The sequence below is a fragment of the Myxine glutinosa genome, chromosome 11 (assembly GCF_964187855.1).
Source record: "Myxine glutinosa chromosome 11, kmMyxGlut1.1, whole genome shotgun sequence".
NCBI lineage: Eukaryota > Metazoa > Chordata > Myxini > Myxiniformes > Myxinidae > Myxine > Myxine glutinosa.
The window spans coordinates 19,035,590-19,053,833 of record NC_136271.1 but is presented as its reverse complement, the minus strand read 5'-3'; the positions used below and the strand labels follow the sequence as shown (position 1 = coordinate 19,053,833).

General features: G+C 50.1%; 1 protein-coding gene across 1 annotated transcript in view; it reads left to right on the top strand.

The window, feature by feature from the left end:
• LOC137436088 (CUB and sushi domain-containing protein 3-like) overlaps nt 1-18,244 on the top strand; it is a 1,358,203-nt gene that overhangs the window by 1,069,315 nt on the left and 270,644 nt on the right. The window contains exons 42-43 of the mRNA XM_078786463.1: nt 678-866; nt 12,425-12,602. Of these exons, the coding sequence (XP_078642589.1) occupies nt 678-866; nt 12,425-12,602 (367 nt within the window). The remainder of the gene's footprint in view (nt 1-677; nt 867-12,424; nt 12,603-18,244) is intronic.

Here is an 18,244-nt window from a genome sequence, read left to right as displayed (position 1 = left end):
CCCCCTCAAACTCGCCTTTTAGAATGATTAGTGAGAGGATTAACATCCGCGCCATGAAAAGCAGCAGTAGAGCTCAGTTCATTTTCTGAAAATCTATCTAGTCGAGGTGCACGAGCCCACAACAGTCAGAGTTTACACAACTACTGCTGTCTTGGTAGAGTGGTGACAGGTGCCACTGCATCCTGAATCATACCTTCCTTCAAATTTAGGTCTAAAGTCAGCTGTCTCTTCTGTTTTTGGATTGTGGATATCAAAGATCCTGTGGTATCTCTCGATAGCAGTAGGGGCCACTGTGTGCCAGCACCTTGGTTAAATTCCTTGCTCTGGATTAGGTTTGTAATATGAACTCTGAGCTGGGATGTGGACATGGTACAGAGATGGTGGGCCAAATGGCAATTTCCCTTCTCTTTATTTACTTTTATGAAAACTGACACTACTACATCAATTTACTTATTGTGCAAAACGTATCCTAAGTTAGTCAATTTTTGTATGAGCCTTCTCCCCACCCTTCCCAATTAAAACTATTCAACAAAGTGTGTTGGATGTCCTGTGTGTTTATGTCATCTGTGGATCATTGATGTTTTTACTATAAAATCAAATACTAACTTTTTGAGACTTCATACTGTACGTGTACAGTTTTAAGGTACTTTTTCCCCTTTCCCAATGTGTCCTCACAGCATACGAGCTGCAGAACTGTCCAGATCCACTACCTTTTCCAAACGGCCACGTGTTGGGGTCAGGAGTCAGTGTCGGCCAGTCATTGGTGTTTCGTTGTCAGACAGGCTTTGCCTTGATAGGTCAGGCTGTCCTCACATGTCAGCATGGTGTAAGCCGCAGTTGGGATCATCCTTTCCCGCAATGCATCGGTAAGAGCACTGTTAATGTTGTGGGGTTGGGGGAGGTGCCAATAGCACAAAGCAGGTGGCATCAATAATGACTTAGCTGATGTTTAAGGTGTCTCATGTAATAAATGCCAGTTCAGTTGCAGGACCAGAATAGCACTTTCTTGTCCTTTATTATCCACACGCTTTTTGAATAAAACGGGGAGATATTGCAATCTGCTCCGTCTATCTGTCCGTTTTTTCTGTCCATCGTCCATCCGTCACGCTATCTCCTTCTAAATGGTTTTGCAGAAATTCCCCAAACCTGGTAGTTATAATCACCACATGACAATAAGGTGCGAGAGCAGTATCCTTTTTGGCACAGCCCCCTAGGGTGGGATCAAAAGGTCAAATACCAAAAATGCAATTACAGGTACATTTAAACATTCTTTAATCGACCCACCAAGTTTCGTCCAAATTGATCCACCTTTTTTGATATATAGTGAGATTTTTTTTGAGATATCACCAAAAGCATTTTGAGATATCGTGCTATGTATCGGATTTAGCCCTATCACTCAATGGTGAAGAATCACTTGCAAATTAAATAATTCTCGTATCCAAATCATATTCAGATCTTCACCAAAATCAAATCGATTAATCCTTGTCACACACACAATCTCTCCACCAAGTTTCGTCCAAATCCATCCATAACTTTTTGATATATATTGCTATATATCGTTTTTGGCCATATCTCCCAATGGTGAAGAAACACTTAAAAAATTCTAGTAGCTGGATCCGAATCCAGATCTTCACCAAAATCTAATCATTTCGTTTGTGTCACATACCCTACATCTCTGCCAAATTTCGTCCGAATCCGTCCACAACTTTTTGAGATATCATGTTCACAGACAGACAGACAAAAAACAACCAGACAGACGGGGGTGAAAACATAACCTCCATCCACCTTTGGTGGCGGAGATAATGAAACTTTGTACATGTATGCAATCAGCATTGGGGACACTTGGAATATGTAACGATTTTTTGGATTTGACCCCCAGCTCATGCCCCAGAGGGTGGGGGACTATGGTCACAGGGGTCAAATTGAAAAAATGTTAGGAAAAACTCAAAAATTGAAATGGAATCATTCCTGGTGAAACGTTTTGCCATCTTTTAACTTTGCCTTAGGTGGGAAGCATTATGTGGATTTGAGATGGCACACCATCCATCAATTTCGCTCTAGTTTTTATTTTGCTTTAGGTTTGTCCATTATCCTTCCTTTCCCGTGGAGCTTGGCATGACTCGTGTGTGTGTGTAGTTTCACATGGTCCTCGTGACGTATCACATTGTTCTTGAGTTTGAAAAACCACAATTGTGGGGATAACTCCGCCCGTTCATCCTGCTATGGTCAGCAGGAGTCGGGGTCGTCCAATCATTGGTGTTTCATTGCCAGATAGGCTTTGCCTTGATTGGTCAAGCTGTCCTCATGTCAGCATGGTGTGAGTTGCAGTTGGGGGTTCCAATATCTTAGCTGGCATCAATAATGATAGCACAGGACATACCACACTTTTTCATTTATAACTAATGGTTGCCAACACCTTGTAAGGAATTTCTAAGAATTTTACTCAAATCCTTCATTTCAAGTTGTGAACAGATACAGTTATTACCCCATGTGTGTTGCGCAAAGCAGGGGAAAGCAATTGGTTCACTCTGTCTGTGTGTCTTTCTGTCTTTTCACTCTGTCTGTGTGTCTGTTGGTCTATGGTAGAGGATTGTCAATTGAATTTCATAATTTGAGCACTCGAGAACATGAATCTGCCTGTTTGCACTTCCCAAAACATGCAGATTAGCAGTACTTTGACTCCAGAATTTGGCAGAATTGTACAGAATCGTATCCCAAGTGTGCATGTGCTCAGCGTGGTAAAGCAATTCTGTCTGTCTGTGTGGTAGTCAAAAAAAAATTGAAAATCATTCCAAACAGGAAACGTCATGAAGGACACAAACAACAGGCACGAATAACGAATTGAATGGGTTAAATATGGTGGTTTATGAGACGGTGTTTCCCAAATGCGTCAACGGTGGTAAACTTCTGATTCAACAGTCACTTTTTTTCTTTACAGCGTTTAAAACTTTTTTTAATTTCAATTTATTTTATGTACTGAACACCGCAGAACAAACCACGATGTCTTTCTTTCCAAAATCCTTCAGTACAGCAGTATAAAATCCTTGGCCAAATTGTACGCCATCTGGACCACTTGGCCACATGTTCTCATGTTTCCTTCCACTCGTGTTCTCAGTGTGGGGAAATATAAAGATTCGGCGGCACTCATTGATGCAAAACCTGAGCTAACTTCATCCATAAAATTTGTATTCGTGCATCTTTTCTCAAAGATCATTCCAAAATCGTCAGTTTCTCTGAGAAGAGTTCACCCAAGGTTTGTAATTGCCTAAATATATGAATAAACCTCAATGGTGCCAAAGCACTTATCTCAATGGAGCAGTTCTGGACTGCTCTTTTTGACCCATCGGTTTCATATGGTTACCATTGTGCCTGTTATTCAAAGTTCACAAACAAAACTAATAGAGATCGTGCTTGAAATGCAAAGCAAGAGTTGAAAAGACCCTACCCATGTCCTTTTTCTCAAGACTATGCAGGTGGGGTTGGGGTAAGGTGCTCTATGAACTTTCCCTTTGATTTTGTAATCCAGTACGTTTGCCAATTTTCATGGTGTGCTTGATTTATTTTATCTTTTTTTGTTTTCTCTTATGCATTATTTCCAGCTTACCTATAATCTCACATCACGACTGCTTATACACACTCTGATAACTTCAGGAAAAATATTTTGATGGAGAGCATTTGTTTTGCCAATTTTTCTCGAGTTGAGACAACATGAGACTGAACCCAATATACATATTGTTATGTCGGTGGGTAGGGCATATATATAGATTTAGGTAGATCTGCATAGGTAGGTGCTTCGTCTGTCGTGCTAGAGAATCCCGATGTCATAAGTTCTGTTAGCCCGAATGTCGGATTAAGTGTGTACCTGTGATCATACGAGGGTGATCCGGTGATAGGTAGACTAGGGACTAAGCTAATTCCCCTGTGTGTCAGACCTGGTGATCATTCCTTTGTCCCATATGGCAGCACATCACACATGTTAGCTAGATCCATTAGTGCCACATTAATTAATTCCCCTGCCGCCACAAGACTTACAGGAAGAACAGGCAGGAAGCCAGTTCGGGGCACCGCCGATGGGGCCGCAGACAGCCACATCACCAGCTGTCATGGCCAGCAGACATCGTGCAAGGCAGGCAATAGCCACGCCCAGGAGAACTCGTGATTGACAGGAGAGGGAGGGGCGAGCAACACCAAGAGCACCGATTGGAGAGTAAAGAAGGACTTGTGATTGGCCACCGACCAATGGCATGGGAGCAGGGCGCCAAGCGCTCGGCCAATGGGAGGAGACGGATGAGATCAGAAGATTCAGGAAGGCTAGAAGCGACGCGCTGGTTGGAGGGAAAGCGAGTGACGTCAGAAGATGATCAGCCAAATGATTCGCTGACGGACATTTTCTCTCTTCCCTTTGCCCTCTTGCTTGTGGACTGTCTTCGCGCTGGACCTTCTCTTGCTTCGGACTTTGGTGGAGGAACGGGCAGTTCTTAAGACGGTGGAGAGATGGAACGTCGTCTATTCTCTTCCCTGCGTTAGTGTGCGAACGGCGAGCATACGGGCGAGGCTTGCCGCTGAAGCATGACGAACAAGGACGCATCGAGGCCTGGTGAACAGGGGGCGCGGGGAGGCCTGCTTCACGCCAACACCAGAGCCACGTCAGACGGAGCCTGACCGACCTGACTACTGATTGAGATAAGCCCTAACACAAGCGCAAACACGGCGATTTATTTTATTCATTCTTCCATTGTTTTGTATCTGAAGTCTGTGTGGGGATGTCCCGATTTAGGACATTTAATTACCGGCACGTTCTTGTTATTGGCATCCGTGGCAATAAAGCCTTGTTCTTTTGTACATAAATTTCGTTTCATGTGAGGTTAATTTCCTGCAGGTTGAAGACTGCCCGGCGAGATCGAGTCAGGTAAATCTTGCCGCTTCTTCCTCTTTCCCTCCGTCCTCCTGCGCCTGTATAGCAAATCCGCCATTCATCGTCGCCTCTGAGTTAAAGCTCGTTTTGGCCATCCGCGATTCCCCGGTCTTAACCGAGGGGCAATCGCGCGACAATATTTTTAACAGTGATATGCGGCTAACATGAGAACTTTGTGTACATACAGGGCCTTCAAAAAGATTCACACCCCTTGACTTTCACATTTTGTTGTGTTGCAACCTGAATTTAAAATGGATTCAATTGAGATTTTTTTTTGTCACTATACTACACATGCTGTTGTAATAATCAGAATATACAACAGTGTCTCCAAGGGTGAGTTTAATCAGGATCAATCTGTAGCAGTATCTGAAAGGAAATTGGCAATCATAGTATCAGTACACTACAATCATAAGAGCAAGAGTGAGTATGACATCCAAGCAAACAATCAAGCAATATGCAATGTATTTCCCCTTACCATTCTAAGCATGCACGTGAATAACGCACGATAAATGTCTCAGGACTGCCCTTTGCACTTTGGGGACCAAGATCTTATAGTGGCCATATTGTGGTCAGTAGTTGTAATGGCACCTGGGTCGTAACTTGTATACAATTTCACTACATTCCTCTCTGGGTTTAAAAGCATGCTAGCAAGCCGGGTAGCGATAAGTGCGTAACTACGATGAGCAGATAATTACGTAAGAGTGCGTGAAATCAAAGAGCCATATCAAGTCCAGCCGAAGCGATCGGGGCGATGAATTTCCCTTCCCGTGCACGTTCGGTACACATCAGGCCCTTCAGCAGCGGGGCCTAAATCGTCACCGTCAGAAATGCCTTCCATCTCGGGCGATGGAGGTGGCACGACTACACCGTTCGGATCGGGCGTGCAAGGGGGAGGGGCAGACGGCGAATTCCCCATCGTCGGATTCCCCGTGCTGAGCTCAGGCGCAACAGGATCCCCGCATGGTGCGAGTTGACGCACTGACACCGTGGACTCGCGTCCATCCGGCAGCTACACTCGAGCATGATCGGGATTAGTTTGAAGAATGCGGACCTTGTCGACGAGCGGATCGTATTTACTCGGGCACACCGCTCATTTGAGAAAAGCCGGTCCGGGCTCGGCAAGCCAACGAGGCAGTGGGCGGACAGAACCCGTGCGCTGCGGGTAGCAAAATAAACGATCGTGAGGAGTTTCATTTGTAGCGGTGCACAGTAGAGAACGGATCCAGTGTAGTGCCCCCAGCACCACCCTGGTCCACTTGTCTGGCCCTAGTCCGTAGGTCTTAAGACCCAAAATAATGGCCTTCCATTTGATACCATTTAACCGCTCCACCTGACCGTTCGCTTGCGGACTGTACGGAGTAGTGTAGCTGGAGGCAATGTTACGCTGCAGCAGAAATGTCCTCACATCTTGGGACAAGAATACAGCACCTCGGTCAGTGTGTACGTAACCCGGATTCCCGAACATTGCAAACAGAAGCTGCAAACAACTGATAACTGTAGCAGCGGTCATGTCACTGCACGGAAAGGCGAATGGGAATCTGGAATACTCATCTACGATCGTGAGGAGATAACGAGAGGTACCAGAAGCCGGTAGAGGACCTTTAGAGTCCATAGCCAATCTGTCCCACGGCCTGGTAGCCTGAATCAAAGTTCCCATGTTCGGTTTATAGAAACGCGGTTTGAGTTCAGCGCAAACGGGACAAGTGTGACACAGATGGCAAATGTCCTCAACAGAGTAGGGCAAATTGCGGCTACGCACATAATGAGCTAGGCGGGTCACCCCGGGGTGACACAAGGTGTCATGAAGAACGCGTTAAGTCCACGAAGGAGGTTAAACTTGCGCAAACCCCTGGCCGTGATAAGGCATCTGCCGCTAGATTCTCCCGCCCTGGACTGTACGTGATCTTGAAGCTATAATCAGCTAACTCTATGCGCCATCGAGTGATTTTTCTCGTTCCTAATGCGCTGAGTGTGGTGCTTATCGTACATGAAGGCTACGCTGTGCTGATCAGTGAAGACTTCAAACCGTTTGCCAAGCAAATATGGTTGCCATCGGCGAATCGATTCCACAATTGCGTAGGCTTCTTTCTCGACAGACGAATGGCACCTCTCAGCAGAGGATAGGGTCCTTGAGAAGAAGGTCACAGGTTTCCCCCCTTGAGAGAGAGTGGCAGCGATCGCGTGATCCAACACATCACTTTCGAGAACAAAGGGGATGTTGTCATCAATGGAGGACACAGCGGCGCCAGCGATGTCTGACTTCAGCCCGTGGAAGGCGACCTTGACGGCATGAGACATAGAGAATGTTTTGCAATCAATGAGGGGACAGAGTTTCTCGGAATAATTTTGGACCCACCTCAAATAATGTGCGAACAAACCGAGTGCTCTCTTCAAGGACGCACGATCGTGTGGTGGCGCCATGTCGAGCAAGGGGCGCAGATGTTCCTTGTCAGGGGTTATCAGACCCTGGGTCACGGTGTACCCTGAGAGATCTATCGTCCTGGCAGAATAACGACATTTGGCCTCATTGAGAGTCAGGCTGTAATTTTGCGCCAACTGGAGAAAGCGTTGTAAATTAGCGTCGTGGTGAGCTTGATCATGCCCACAAACTGTTAGATTATCAAGGTAAACGAAAACGTTCGTTAAGCGTTCCTTGGTAATTATGTCATCAATAGCCCTTTGAAAGCACGCGACACCATTAGTGGTGCCGAAGGGCAAACGCGTGAATTGATACAGCCGCTGACCGGATTCAAACCCTGTATAAATTCGGTCGGCTGCAGAGATCGGGATTTGATGATACGCACTGCGCAGATCGAGGGTACTATACACGGCATATTGGGTGACCTGTCGAACCAGGGCATCCAACCCCGGAAGTGGATAGGCGTCCAATTCCGTAAACCTGTTGATGGTTTGAGAGTAATCGATTACCATGCGCTTGCGATGATTTTCAGACTGGACGACCAAAACTTGCGCATGCCAAGGCGATCGGCTGGGCTAGATTATGCCTTCTTTGAGGAGTGTGCTAGTCTCCTCAGAGATGAATTGCGCATCAGCACAGGAATAGCGTCTCGATTTGATAACTACCGGGGTGCAGTCCGGAGTTAGATTCGGAAATAATGACATCGGTTCAATAGCCATCCCCGCCAGAGCACAGACCGAGAGAGTAGCGTCTCCCCCGAACATCATTTCTAACCGACCATGACGATGGAGAAAGTCGTGTACAATAAAACTTCAGCGCATAAGGTAGGCAACACCATTAGACGAAAATCCGGGTACATTGTGCCATTAACCACTAGCTTTACACAACATTCTCCCTTCATGCACATCCTAAGGGATTGTGAAGCCATGAAGATTCTGCGAGATGCCCCCAGAATCGGCCATCTGTGCCGGCGGACGAGGCTCATATCAACGTAGCTCTCAGTCGATCCCGTGTCGACCAAGGCGTTCGCAGATTGTCCTTCAATCAGTACTGGGACGACGGCGCTGGACAAGCCGTGTGGTCCGGGCTGTGTCGGGATCTCCACGGGTGGCGAGCGTGCCTCACGTGTTGAGGTGATGCCGGCCAGCGTAGGTCGGGAACGCTGCCCTCGTGATGAGCGACATACTTTTGCAAGCGGGGATGATTTCGATTCCCGCAGAAGAAGCACTTAGAGTTACCCCCGACCGAGACAGTCGCTGCCAGACTCGTACCTTCGGCTCCGAGGGCTTCCGTCGTCTCTAACGGAATATCAGCAACAGGGCGCTCCTCAACAGCATCGTTCTCCAAGCGTCTCTCCTCAGTGAGACCCGCCGTAACATAAGGACGTCCGTATACTTCCGATTGAGCCTGAGCTTCGTGGAGTACGAGGGCCTGATCTTAAGCTTGTTTCAGCGTCAGGGTCGGCGATTCCAGCAAACGCTGCCGTGTTGACGAGGAATAAATTCCAGAGATGAACGCATCTCACATGAGATCGTCGCACATCTGCTCGTGTGTTCGGATATCATGAGCGCATTCCTTGCCCAGGTGACGTAGCTCTTGGAAGAAATGATTGAGAGATTCCGATGCATCCTGTTTCCTTGTAGCGAGCTGGTACCGCGTGTAGATGACATTCCAAGGCTTGATGTAAATAGTGCGCAGCTCCTTTACAGCCTCGTGGAACGTCTCACAATGGGATATGTAATCATGGACAACGTGCGTCACATGGGAATTGAGCACAGCGCGCTTCACCTCATCTGTGATGTCGTCATGAGCTTGTAGGTAGCTAGCCAGTAAACTCAGCCAGTGCCTGAGCTGACTCGGAGCTTCCGCAGCTTGTGGATCTGCTCCAAACGTGGGCAGCTGCAAGAGTTTGTGGGTCATGTCGATCTTGAATGATGGTCGAAGATGATTCTGATTAAGTGTTGTAATAATCAGAATATACAACAGTGTCTCCAAGGGTGAGTTTAATCAGAATCAATCTCTAGCAGTATCTGAAAGGAAATTGGCAATCATAGTATCAGTACACTACAATCATACGAGCAAGAGTGAGTATGACATCCAAGCAAACAAGCAAGCAATATGCAATGTTTTTCCCCTTACCATTCTAAGTACTACTGTGTTCAAAAAGTATCCGACCTTTATTTTTCGTGCATAAAAGAAAAGAAGCTAGGGAGGCGTTGATTGGTGCACGTATGTAGGCGATCCTAATGCGCACGCGTGAATTTTTTCCCACCTGCAGAAGCTGTCATTCGACGGCAGACCACCGATGAGTGAGGACATGTAAGTGAGCGACGTCGGATTTTCGTTTTTGACAAAATGACGGAAAAACTTGAACAATGCTACTGCATCAAATTTTGTGTAAAGCTTGGCGATTCCCAAGTGGAAACGATCCGCAAGATTCAACACCGTTCATTCCATTATGAAGGAGGATTTGGGCTTCAGGAGAATCTCAGCGAAGTTCGTACCAAAGCTGCTAACGATTGAGCAGAAGCAACTCCGTTTGGAGATCGCACAGGACATGCTGGAGACTGTGAACAGCGATCCCAGCTTCCTCAACACAGTGATCACTGGCGATGAGTCCTGGGTTTATGGGTACGACCCAGACACCAAGTTGCAGTTTTGATGCAAGTTTGATGAAACACAAAATTTGATGCAGTAGCGTTGTTCAAGTTTTTCCGTCATTTTGTCAAAAACGAAAATCCGACGGCGCTCACTTACATGTCCTCACTCATCGGCGGTCTGCTGTCGAATGACAGCTTCTGCAGGTGGGAAACAATTCACGCGTGCGCATTAGGATCGCCTCCATACGTGCACCAATCAACGCCTCCCTAGCTTCTTTTTTTTTACGCACAAAAAATAAAGGTCGGATACTTTTTTAACACACTTACGTATGCACGTGAATAACGCACGATAAATGTCTCAAGACTGCCCTTCGCAATTCAGGGACCAAGATCTTATAGTGGCCATATAGTGGTCAGTAGTTGTAATGGCACCTGGGTCGTAACTTGTATACAATTTCACTACACATACTACCTACCCCATAATGTCAAAGTGGAATTTTATTTTCAGAATTTTTTACAAAATTATTAACCCTTTGAGTACGGATGACGTCCAGTGCCGCAACCTGCGAAAAAGTTTTATGTATGGATGATTTTACTACACGTCATCGACTATACCCATAAATAGATAGTCAGTACGTGGTTGCATTGAATTTATACACTGAACTACTGCCTGGAGATTGTTTATAGTTACTCTGGCCAAAATTAATCCCGTACCGGGGGTATTTTTATTTAAAAAAATCGCGTACTCAAAGGGTTAAAAATGAAAAGCTGAAATGTCTTGAGTGAATAAGTATTCAACCCCTTTGCTATGACACTATAAATTGAGCTCAGGTGCATCCAGTTTCCTTTGATCATCCTTGAGATGTCTCTACAACTTGATTGGACTCCACCTGTCGCTAATTCAATTGATTGAACATTATTTAAAAAGAAACACCTTTCTATATAAGGTCCCACAGTTGAGAGTGCATATCAGAACAGAAACTCGACCATGAAGTCCAAGGTACTGTCCGTAGAACTCCGAGATAGAATTGTGAGGAGGCATAGATATGGGGAAGGGAATAAAATAATTTTATAGTGTTGAAAGATGCCAATAGCACAGTGAGCTCCATCATTAGGAAATGGAAAGAATATGGAACCACTCAGACTCTTCCTAGAGATGACCATCCAACTAAACTGAGCAACCGGCAAGAAGGACCTTGGTCTGGGAGGTGACCAAGAACCCAATGACCACTCTGACAGAACTAGTGTTCCATGGCTGAGATGGGAGAACCTGCCGGATGGACAAGTGTCTCTGCAGCACTTCACAAATCTCGGCTTTGTGGGAGATTGGCCAGACAAAAGCCACTCCTGAGAGAAAGGTACATTGTCGCTGGAGTTTGCAAAAAGGCATGTGAAAGATTTTGAGAACATGTGGGAAAATATTCTGTGGTCTGATGAGACGAAAATTAAACTCTGGCTCAAATGCAAAGCACTATGTCTGGTGGAAACATAACCCATCTAACACCATCCCTACCTTTAAGCATGGTGTGGGTCTCTGTCGCATCATGCTATGGGGATGTTTTCAGCAGCAGGGACTGGGAGACTTGTAAGGAAAGAGGAAACAATGAATGGAGCCAAATAAAGGCAAATCCTTGAGAAGAACCTGCTTCAGAGTGCAAAAGACCATAGACTGCTGTGAAGATTTACGTTCCAACTGGTGAATGACCCTAAGCATACAAACAGAGCAACACTAGAATGGCTTCAGAACAAGAATGTGAAAGTCCTTGAGTGGCCGAGCCAAAGCCTAGAGTTGAATCCCATTGATAATCTGTGGAAAGACTTGAAGATTGCTCTTTGATGATGCTCCCCATCCAACCTGACAGAGTTCGGGTAAATCTGTAGATGCTTAAAGCTGATGCAGACATACCCAAGACGACTCGAAGCCGTAATCGCTGCCAAAGGTGCTTGTATGCAGTATTGACTCAGATAATTGAATACTTAAGTCAATTAGATATTTCAGTGTTTCATTTTTAATAATTTTTTTTTAAATTCTAAAAAAACAAAATTCACTTCGACATGATGGTGTAGTATGTGTAGATCAGTGACACAAAATCTCAAATTAATCCATTTTAAATTCAGGCTGTTAGAAAACAAACTGTGAAAAAGTCAAGGGGTGTGAATACTTTCTGAAAGCACTGTACATCACATGATGATAACTTGATTTTCAATAGACTTTTATATTAATTACTTAGATATCAGTCGACAATGGGCAAGTCAATGCAGTATGTGAGATTTGAACTTGAGATCCTAGCTTCATAAGTCATGTGATCGGATCAGAATAGCCAATTTTAGGTGAAGAAGACAATGTCATGTCGCAAATATCATTTGGAACATGAACCTTATGGGAATGCCTTGCATGTTGTTCAAATGTTGAGTTTGTGCAACTCTGAATCTTGCACAATGACCAAATGCCGATTATTGGACCAAGTCGTCCATCCATATTTCCGACAGCTCCATGTGGTGGTAACGTGACGGGCACGAAAGGGACAGTGTACTCCCCTGGTTACCCTGAAGAGTATCCAAGTTTTCAGGACTGCACTTGGTTCATATCTGTCCCTCCCGGACATGGGATTCACATCAACTTTACTCTGCTGCATACTGAACCCATTTATGACTTCATTTCTATCTGGTCAGTGCCTTAACTCAAAGGTGAATTGCATTAAAAGTATCAAGTATTTCCTAAAGTAATTTTGAAAGCTTGTATGGGCTAACTTCTTCTAACTTATTGTGATTGTGGAATTCAGGTGATTTAAAAGAGGGAATGTCTTGCACACATTATAAAATCTTTCCATGATTTCTGATGAAATCTAATAAGAATCCGATGAGGTCCAATATTTATGAGAAAATTAATTAGCAGACAATGCTTCGTATCCGCCATAAAATTTATTATTACACTGTGGCGGACACATTGTCAATGGGCAATAATTCCGCGCACCAGTGGGTGGTGCGAGCGTCCGGGCGTGGTAGCGCAGCTCGGGCCACGCCCGGAGCGAAGGCGTCACGAGGCGCAGGGTGGAACTGAGGACATGGCCCGCCTTTCGGCCGACCGGCCACGCCCGGGGGCAAGGCGTGACCTCGGGACATATATGCGGGCTCGATAGTCGAGCCCGCCCAGTGCTTACGTGCGAGCTGTTAATAAAGCATTTCAGTTTGTACAACGCGTGGTGGCCTACCTTCTTGGCAAACGAATCGTGTGTGCACAGCACCACACTGGTGACCCCGACTGGTTCAGCCGTAGCTGACCCCCGAACGCGCCATGGCTACCAACGCTGTCGCCGTCAAACTCCCGGAGTTCTGGGAAGCGCAAGCCGACGTTTGGTTTGTGCAGGCCGAAGCTCAATTCCAGCTCCGGGGCATCACGGCGAACGAGACCATGTACTACCATGTGGTCGCTGCCCTCGGGCCCGGCACTGCCGCCCACGTCGTGTCCATCCTTCGGCGCCCACCGGGCGACCACAAGTACGCGGCGCTCAAACGTCTCCTCCTCGCCATGTTTGGGCTCATGGCTCCTGGACCTTCCCGCCCTCGGCGACACACGACCGTCCGTTCGGATGGATTTTATGCTGTCCCTTCTTGGAGACCAGCGCCCGGATTTCCTTTTCCGAGCGCTTTTCCTCCGCCAGCTACCTGTGCAGGTGCACCTCGTGCTGGCCGGTTCAAAATTAACGGAACCCCGCGCCCTGGCCGGAGAGGCCGACAAATTGTTCGCGGCCTGCGACACGCGGTCGGTGTACGGTGCTGCCGTAGTGGATCCCGGTGCGGAGGCTACAGCGCCCCCTGCTTCCCTCGTGGCCGCTGCTATGCCCCGCCCACTACCGCCGCCGCCACCACCGCCGGCACGGCCGACACGGCCGCCACCACCGCAAACTTGGTGGTACTATCATGCCAGGTTCGGCCGCAAGGCTAGAACGTGCCGCCCGCCGTGTTCTTTCGACGGGTCAGGAAAAGACCGGGCCGGCGCTCACTTGCGGCCATGAGCGTCGGCCATTCCGGCAGCCTCCTGTTCATCACGGACACCTCGTCTGGTCGTCGTTTTCTGTGCGACACAGGAGCGCAGGTAAGCGTCCTCCCTGCCTCCGCGTCCGACAAGCGAGCCGCGGGCCGGGGCCCCGCCTTGCTCGCCGCCAACGGAACACCCATCCGCACATTCGGGAAGTGTTGCCCCTCACTGCGGTTCGGAGGGCAGCGCTTCCAATGGTCTTTCGTCACCGCCAGCGTGCCAATGGCCCTGCTCGGTGCAGACTTCCTTTGTGCACATGGGCTGTTGGTGGACGTTAAGCGTTGACGTCTCGTCCAGGCCGAAACCTTCAGCTCGCTCGCTTGTTCGCTGAGCGGCTCGTTGAGCAGCTCGCTGAGTGGCTCACCGAGCGGCTTGCCAAGCGGCTTGCTGAGTGGTTCCGTCCAGGCGAGGTAAGTCTGTACGCTTCCGGCAGCGGGCGAGTTTACCCGCCTCCTCGCCAGTTTCCCGGCACTCACGCGGCCCACCTTTTCAGCGGTGGCCGTCAAACACGGGTGGAGCACCAAATCCCCACCGTCGGACCACCGGTCTACGCCCGGGCGCGCCGCCTCGACCCCACGAAGCTCGCCGTGGCGAAAGTGGAGTTCGCCACGCTGGAGTGGCTGGGCATCGTACGGCGCTCCAACAGCACATGGGCCTCTCCTCTGCACATTGTGCCCAAGCCCGGCGGCGGATGGCGGCCGTGCGGTGACTACCACCGACACAACGATGCCACCACCCCCGACCGCTACCCGGTCCCGCATATTCAGGACTTTTCCGCCCGGTTGGCAAACACGACCGTTTTCTCCAAGGTGGACCTCACCCGGGGCTACCACCAGGTCCCCGTACAACCGGACGATGTGCCAAAGACGGCCGTCATCACCCCTTTCGACCTCTTTGAGTTCCTGCGGATGCGTTTTGGGTTGAAAAATGCGGCCCAGGCGTTCCACCGGCTCATGGACAGCGTCTTGCATGACTTACCTTTCATCTACGTCTACCTGGACGACATCCTCGTCGCGAGCGCATCCTGCGAGGAGCACCTGCTCCACCTCCGCACGCTCTTCGAACGCCTAGGCCAGCATGGCCTGATAATCAACCCCGCGAAGTGCCGATTCTGCGTCACCGCCATCGACTTCTTGGGGCACTGCATCACCAGGCACGGGGCCATCCCGTTGCCGGCCAAGGTGGAGGCGGTCAGGAGTTTCCCGCGCCCCCGCACGATCAAGGGGCTCCAGGAATTCCTGGGCATGGTGAATTTTTATCACCGCTTCGTGCCCCGCGTCGCCCAGCTCCTCCGCCACCTGCACGAGGCCCTCCGGGGGAAGCCGGGCAAAGGTGACATCGCCTGGATGGAGCCGATGGCCGCGGCGTTTGCGGGCGCAAAGCTGGCCTTGGCCAACGCCACCATGCTGGCGCACCCGGCGCCCGATGCACCAATCGCCCTCACCACCGACGCGTCGGACTACACGGTGGGCGCGGTGCACGAGCAGTGGGTGAGTGGTGCTTGGCAGCCGCTGGCGTTTTTTAGCCGGCAGCTTCGCCCGCACGAACGCCGCTACAGCACCTTTGACCGCGAGCTGCTCGGGCTCCACCTGGTGGTCCGACACTTCCGCCATCTGCTCGAGGGCCGCCCGTTCACGGCTTTCGTCGATCACAAGCCCCTTGTGTTCGCGATGGCCAAGGTCGCCGAGCCATGGTCGGCCCGACAGCAACGTCACCTCTCTGCCGGATCCGAGTACACGACGGACATCCGCCACGTCGCGGGTAAGGACAACCCGGTGGCGGATTGCCTTTCCCGGTCCGTCGCACACGCGGTCCACCTCGGGATCGACTATGCCCCGGATGGCGGAGGACCAGACCGCCGACCCCGACGTCCAGGCCTTGCGGACCGCCGTCATGGGCCTCTGAGTCACCGAGGTGCCGTTCGACGTCGCTGGCACTGCCCTCTTGTGCGACGTCTCCCTCGGCCGGCCTCGCCCCATCGTGCCCGCTGGTTGGCAGCGCCCGCTTTTTGACGCCATCCACGGCCTGTCCCACCCGGGCACGAAGGCCTCCCAGAAGCTCGTCGCGGCGAAGTTCGTCTGGCATGGCCTCAGGAGGAACGTCCGCGACTGGGCCAGGACGTGCCTCGCGTGCCAGCGCGCAAAGGTCCACCGCCACACCCAGGCCCCGTTGGCCCCGTTTACGGTGCCCGAGCGTCGGTTCGACCACGTCCACGTCGACTTGGTGGGACCTCTGCCCCCCTCGCGGGGTTTCACCCACCTCCTCACCATGGTGGACCGCACCACCCGGTGGCCGGAGGCCGTGCCATTGACGGCTGCGGCTGACGTCGCGCAAGCCTTCATCGCCACGTGGGTTGCCCGGTTCGGTGCCCCCTCGGACATCTCGTCCGACCGCGGCCCCCAGTTCACCTCGGAGCTCTGGGGAGTGGTGGCGCGAGGGCTCGGCATCAAGCTGCACCGCACCATGGCCGACCACCCCCAGGCCAACGGCCTGTGCGAGCGCTTTCATCGCTCAATGAAGGCCGCGCTCCGGGTCAGCCTCCGTGGTGGCAGCTGGGCCGACAGGCTCCCCGGGGTCCTGCTGGACCTCAGGACGGCGCCCAAGGATGACCTGCGCGTGTCCTCGGCGGAGCTGGTCTTCGGACAACCGCTGCGGGTACCGGGCGAATTTATCCCCGACTCCACGGCTCCTTGGTCCGCGGCGCAACAGCGCTCCACCCTGCAGGAGACCGCCAGGAGGTTCGCCCCGGTGCCGACAGCACACCACGGTTGCCTGTCCTCCCACGTCGCCCCGGAGCTTCGCATGGCGGAGTACGTTTTTGTCCGGCACGACGCCCACCAGGCACCGCTGCGGCCCCCGTACGATGGGCCCTTCCGCGTGCTGGAGACCGGGGACAAACATTTCACCGTGGACATCGGCGGTACTCTGGATCATATCTCCATGGACCGCCTCAAGCCGGCCCACCTCGATCTGGACCACCCCCCGCAAGCAGCTCTGCCTCCGCGTCGAGGCCGCCCCCCAGCGGTCAGACCCCCGGCCCCCCCCAGTCCCGCCGTCCTGTTGCCCCCCAGCCCTGCATGCATCGCCAGAGGGCGTTTCGGCCGGGTCATCCGGCTTCCCCGCAAGCTCACCCTTCAGGTGCGCGGGAATTCTGGGGGGGTACGTGTGGCGGACACATTGTCAATGGGCAATAATTCTGCGCACCAGTGGGTGGCGCGAGCGTCCGGGCGTGGAAGCGCAGCTCGGGCCACGCCCGGAGCGAAGGCGTCACAAGGCGCAGGGTGGAACTGAGGACATGCCCCACCTTTCGGCCGACCGGCCACGCCCGGGGGCAAGGCGTGGCCTTGGGACATATATGCGGGCTCGATAGTCGAGCCCGCCCAGTGCTTACGTGCGAGCTGTTAATAAAGCATTTCAGTTTGTACAACGCGTGGTGGCCTACATTCTTGGCAAACGAATCGTGTGTGCACAGCACCACAACACTATTATAATTGAAGGATTGTCTATTGGGGATATGAGGGGTTAAATTAATAAAATATTAAATTTAAAAATACAAGAAAGCAAACACGACATAATACGAATAACCAAAGCTTTTTGTGCTGTACTCAAGGTAAATCACAGCAAGAGAAGGAAAAAGGTGCATAAATAAGCATGTCTTTGTAACAGTGACACCGATTGGTTCATCAGTCATGACGTAATTGGTAATGTGAACACCCATTGGGTTGGGTGACTCAATCACCACTATCTCTGGCTCAGATTGGCTGGAGCGGAGTTGAGAGCGGTGCCAATCGGAGCCAGAGATAGTGGTGACCGATTCAACCAATGGGTGTTCAGATTACCAATTACGTCATGACTGATTAACCAATCGGTGTCGCTCTTACATCGACCTGCAGTGCTTATTTATATATGCAAGATCTCTCACCTTTTCCGTTTTTTTTTGCTGTGATTTACCTTGGGGTGTACAGCACGAAAAGCTTCAGTTATTCTTTTTATGTGGTGTTTGTTTTCTTGTATTTTTAAATTATGTAGGACCAAGCATCTGTTCACATATTAAATTCAATACAACAGCAGCTGGGGAAAGAAAAATCGAGAATTACAGGAGAAGAGAGGGAAATTGAGAAGGGAGGGAAGAATATTTTAGAAAGAGGGGCAAAGGTTCTGCCTTTTTCTGTTCACAATACAGAGTTATCGATAAAAAGCCAACAGAAAGTGTTATTGATTTACTGAGATTTCTTGATTTTCATGCTAATCACATGAAAAGCAGCCCCTCA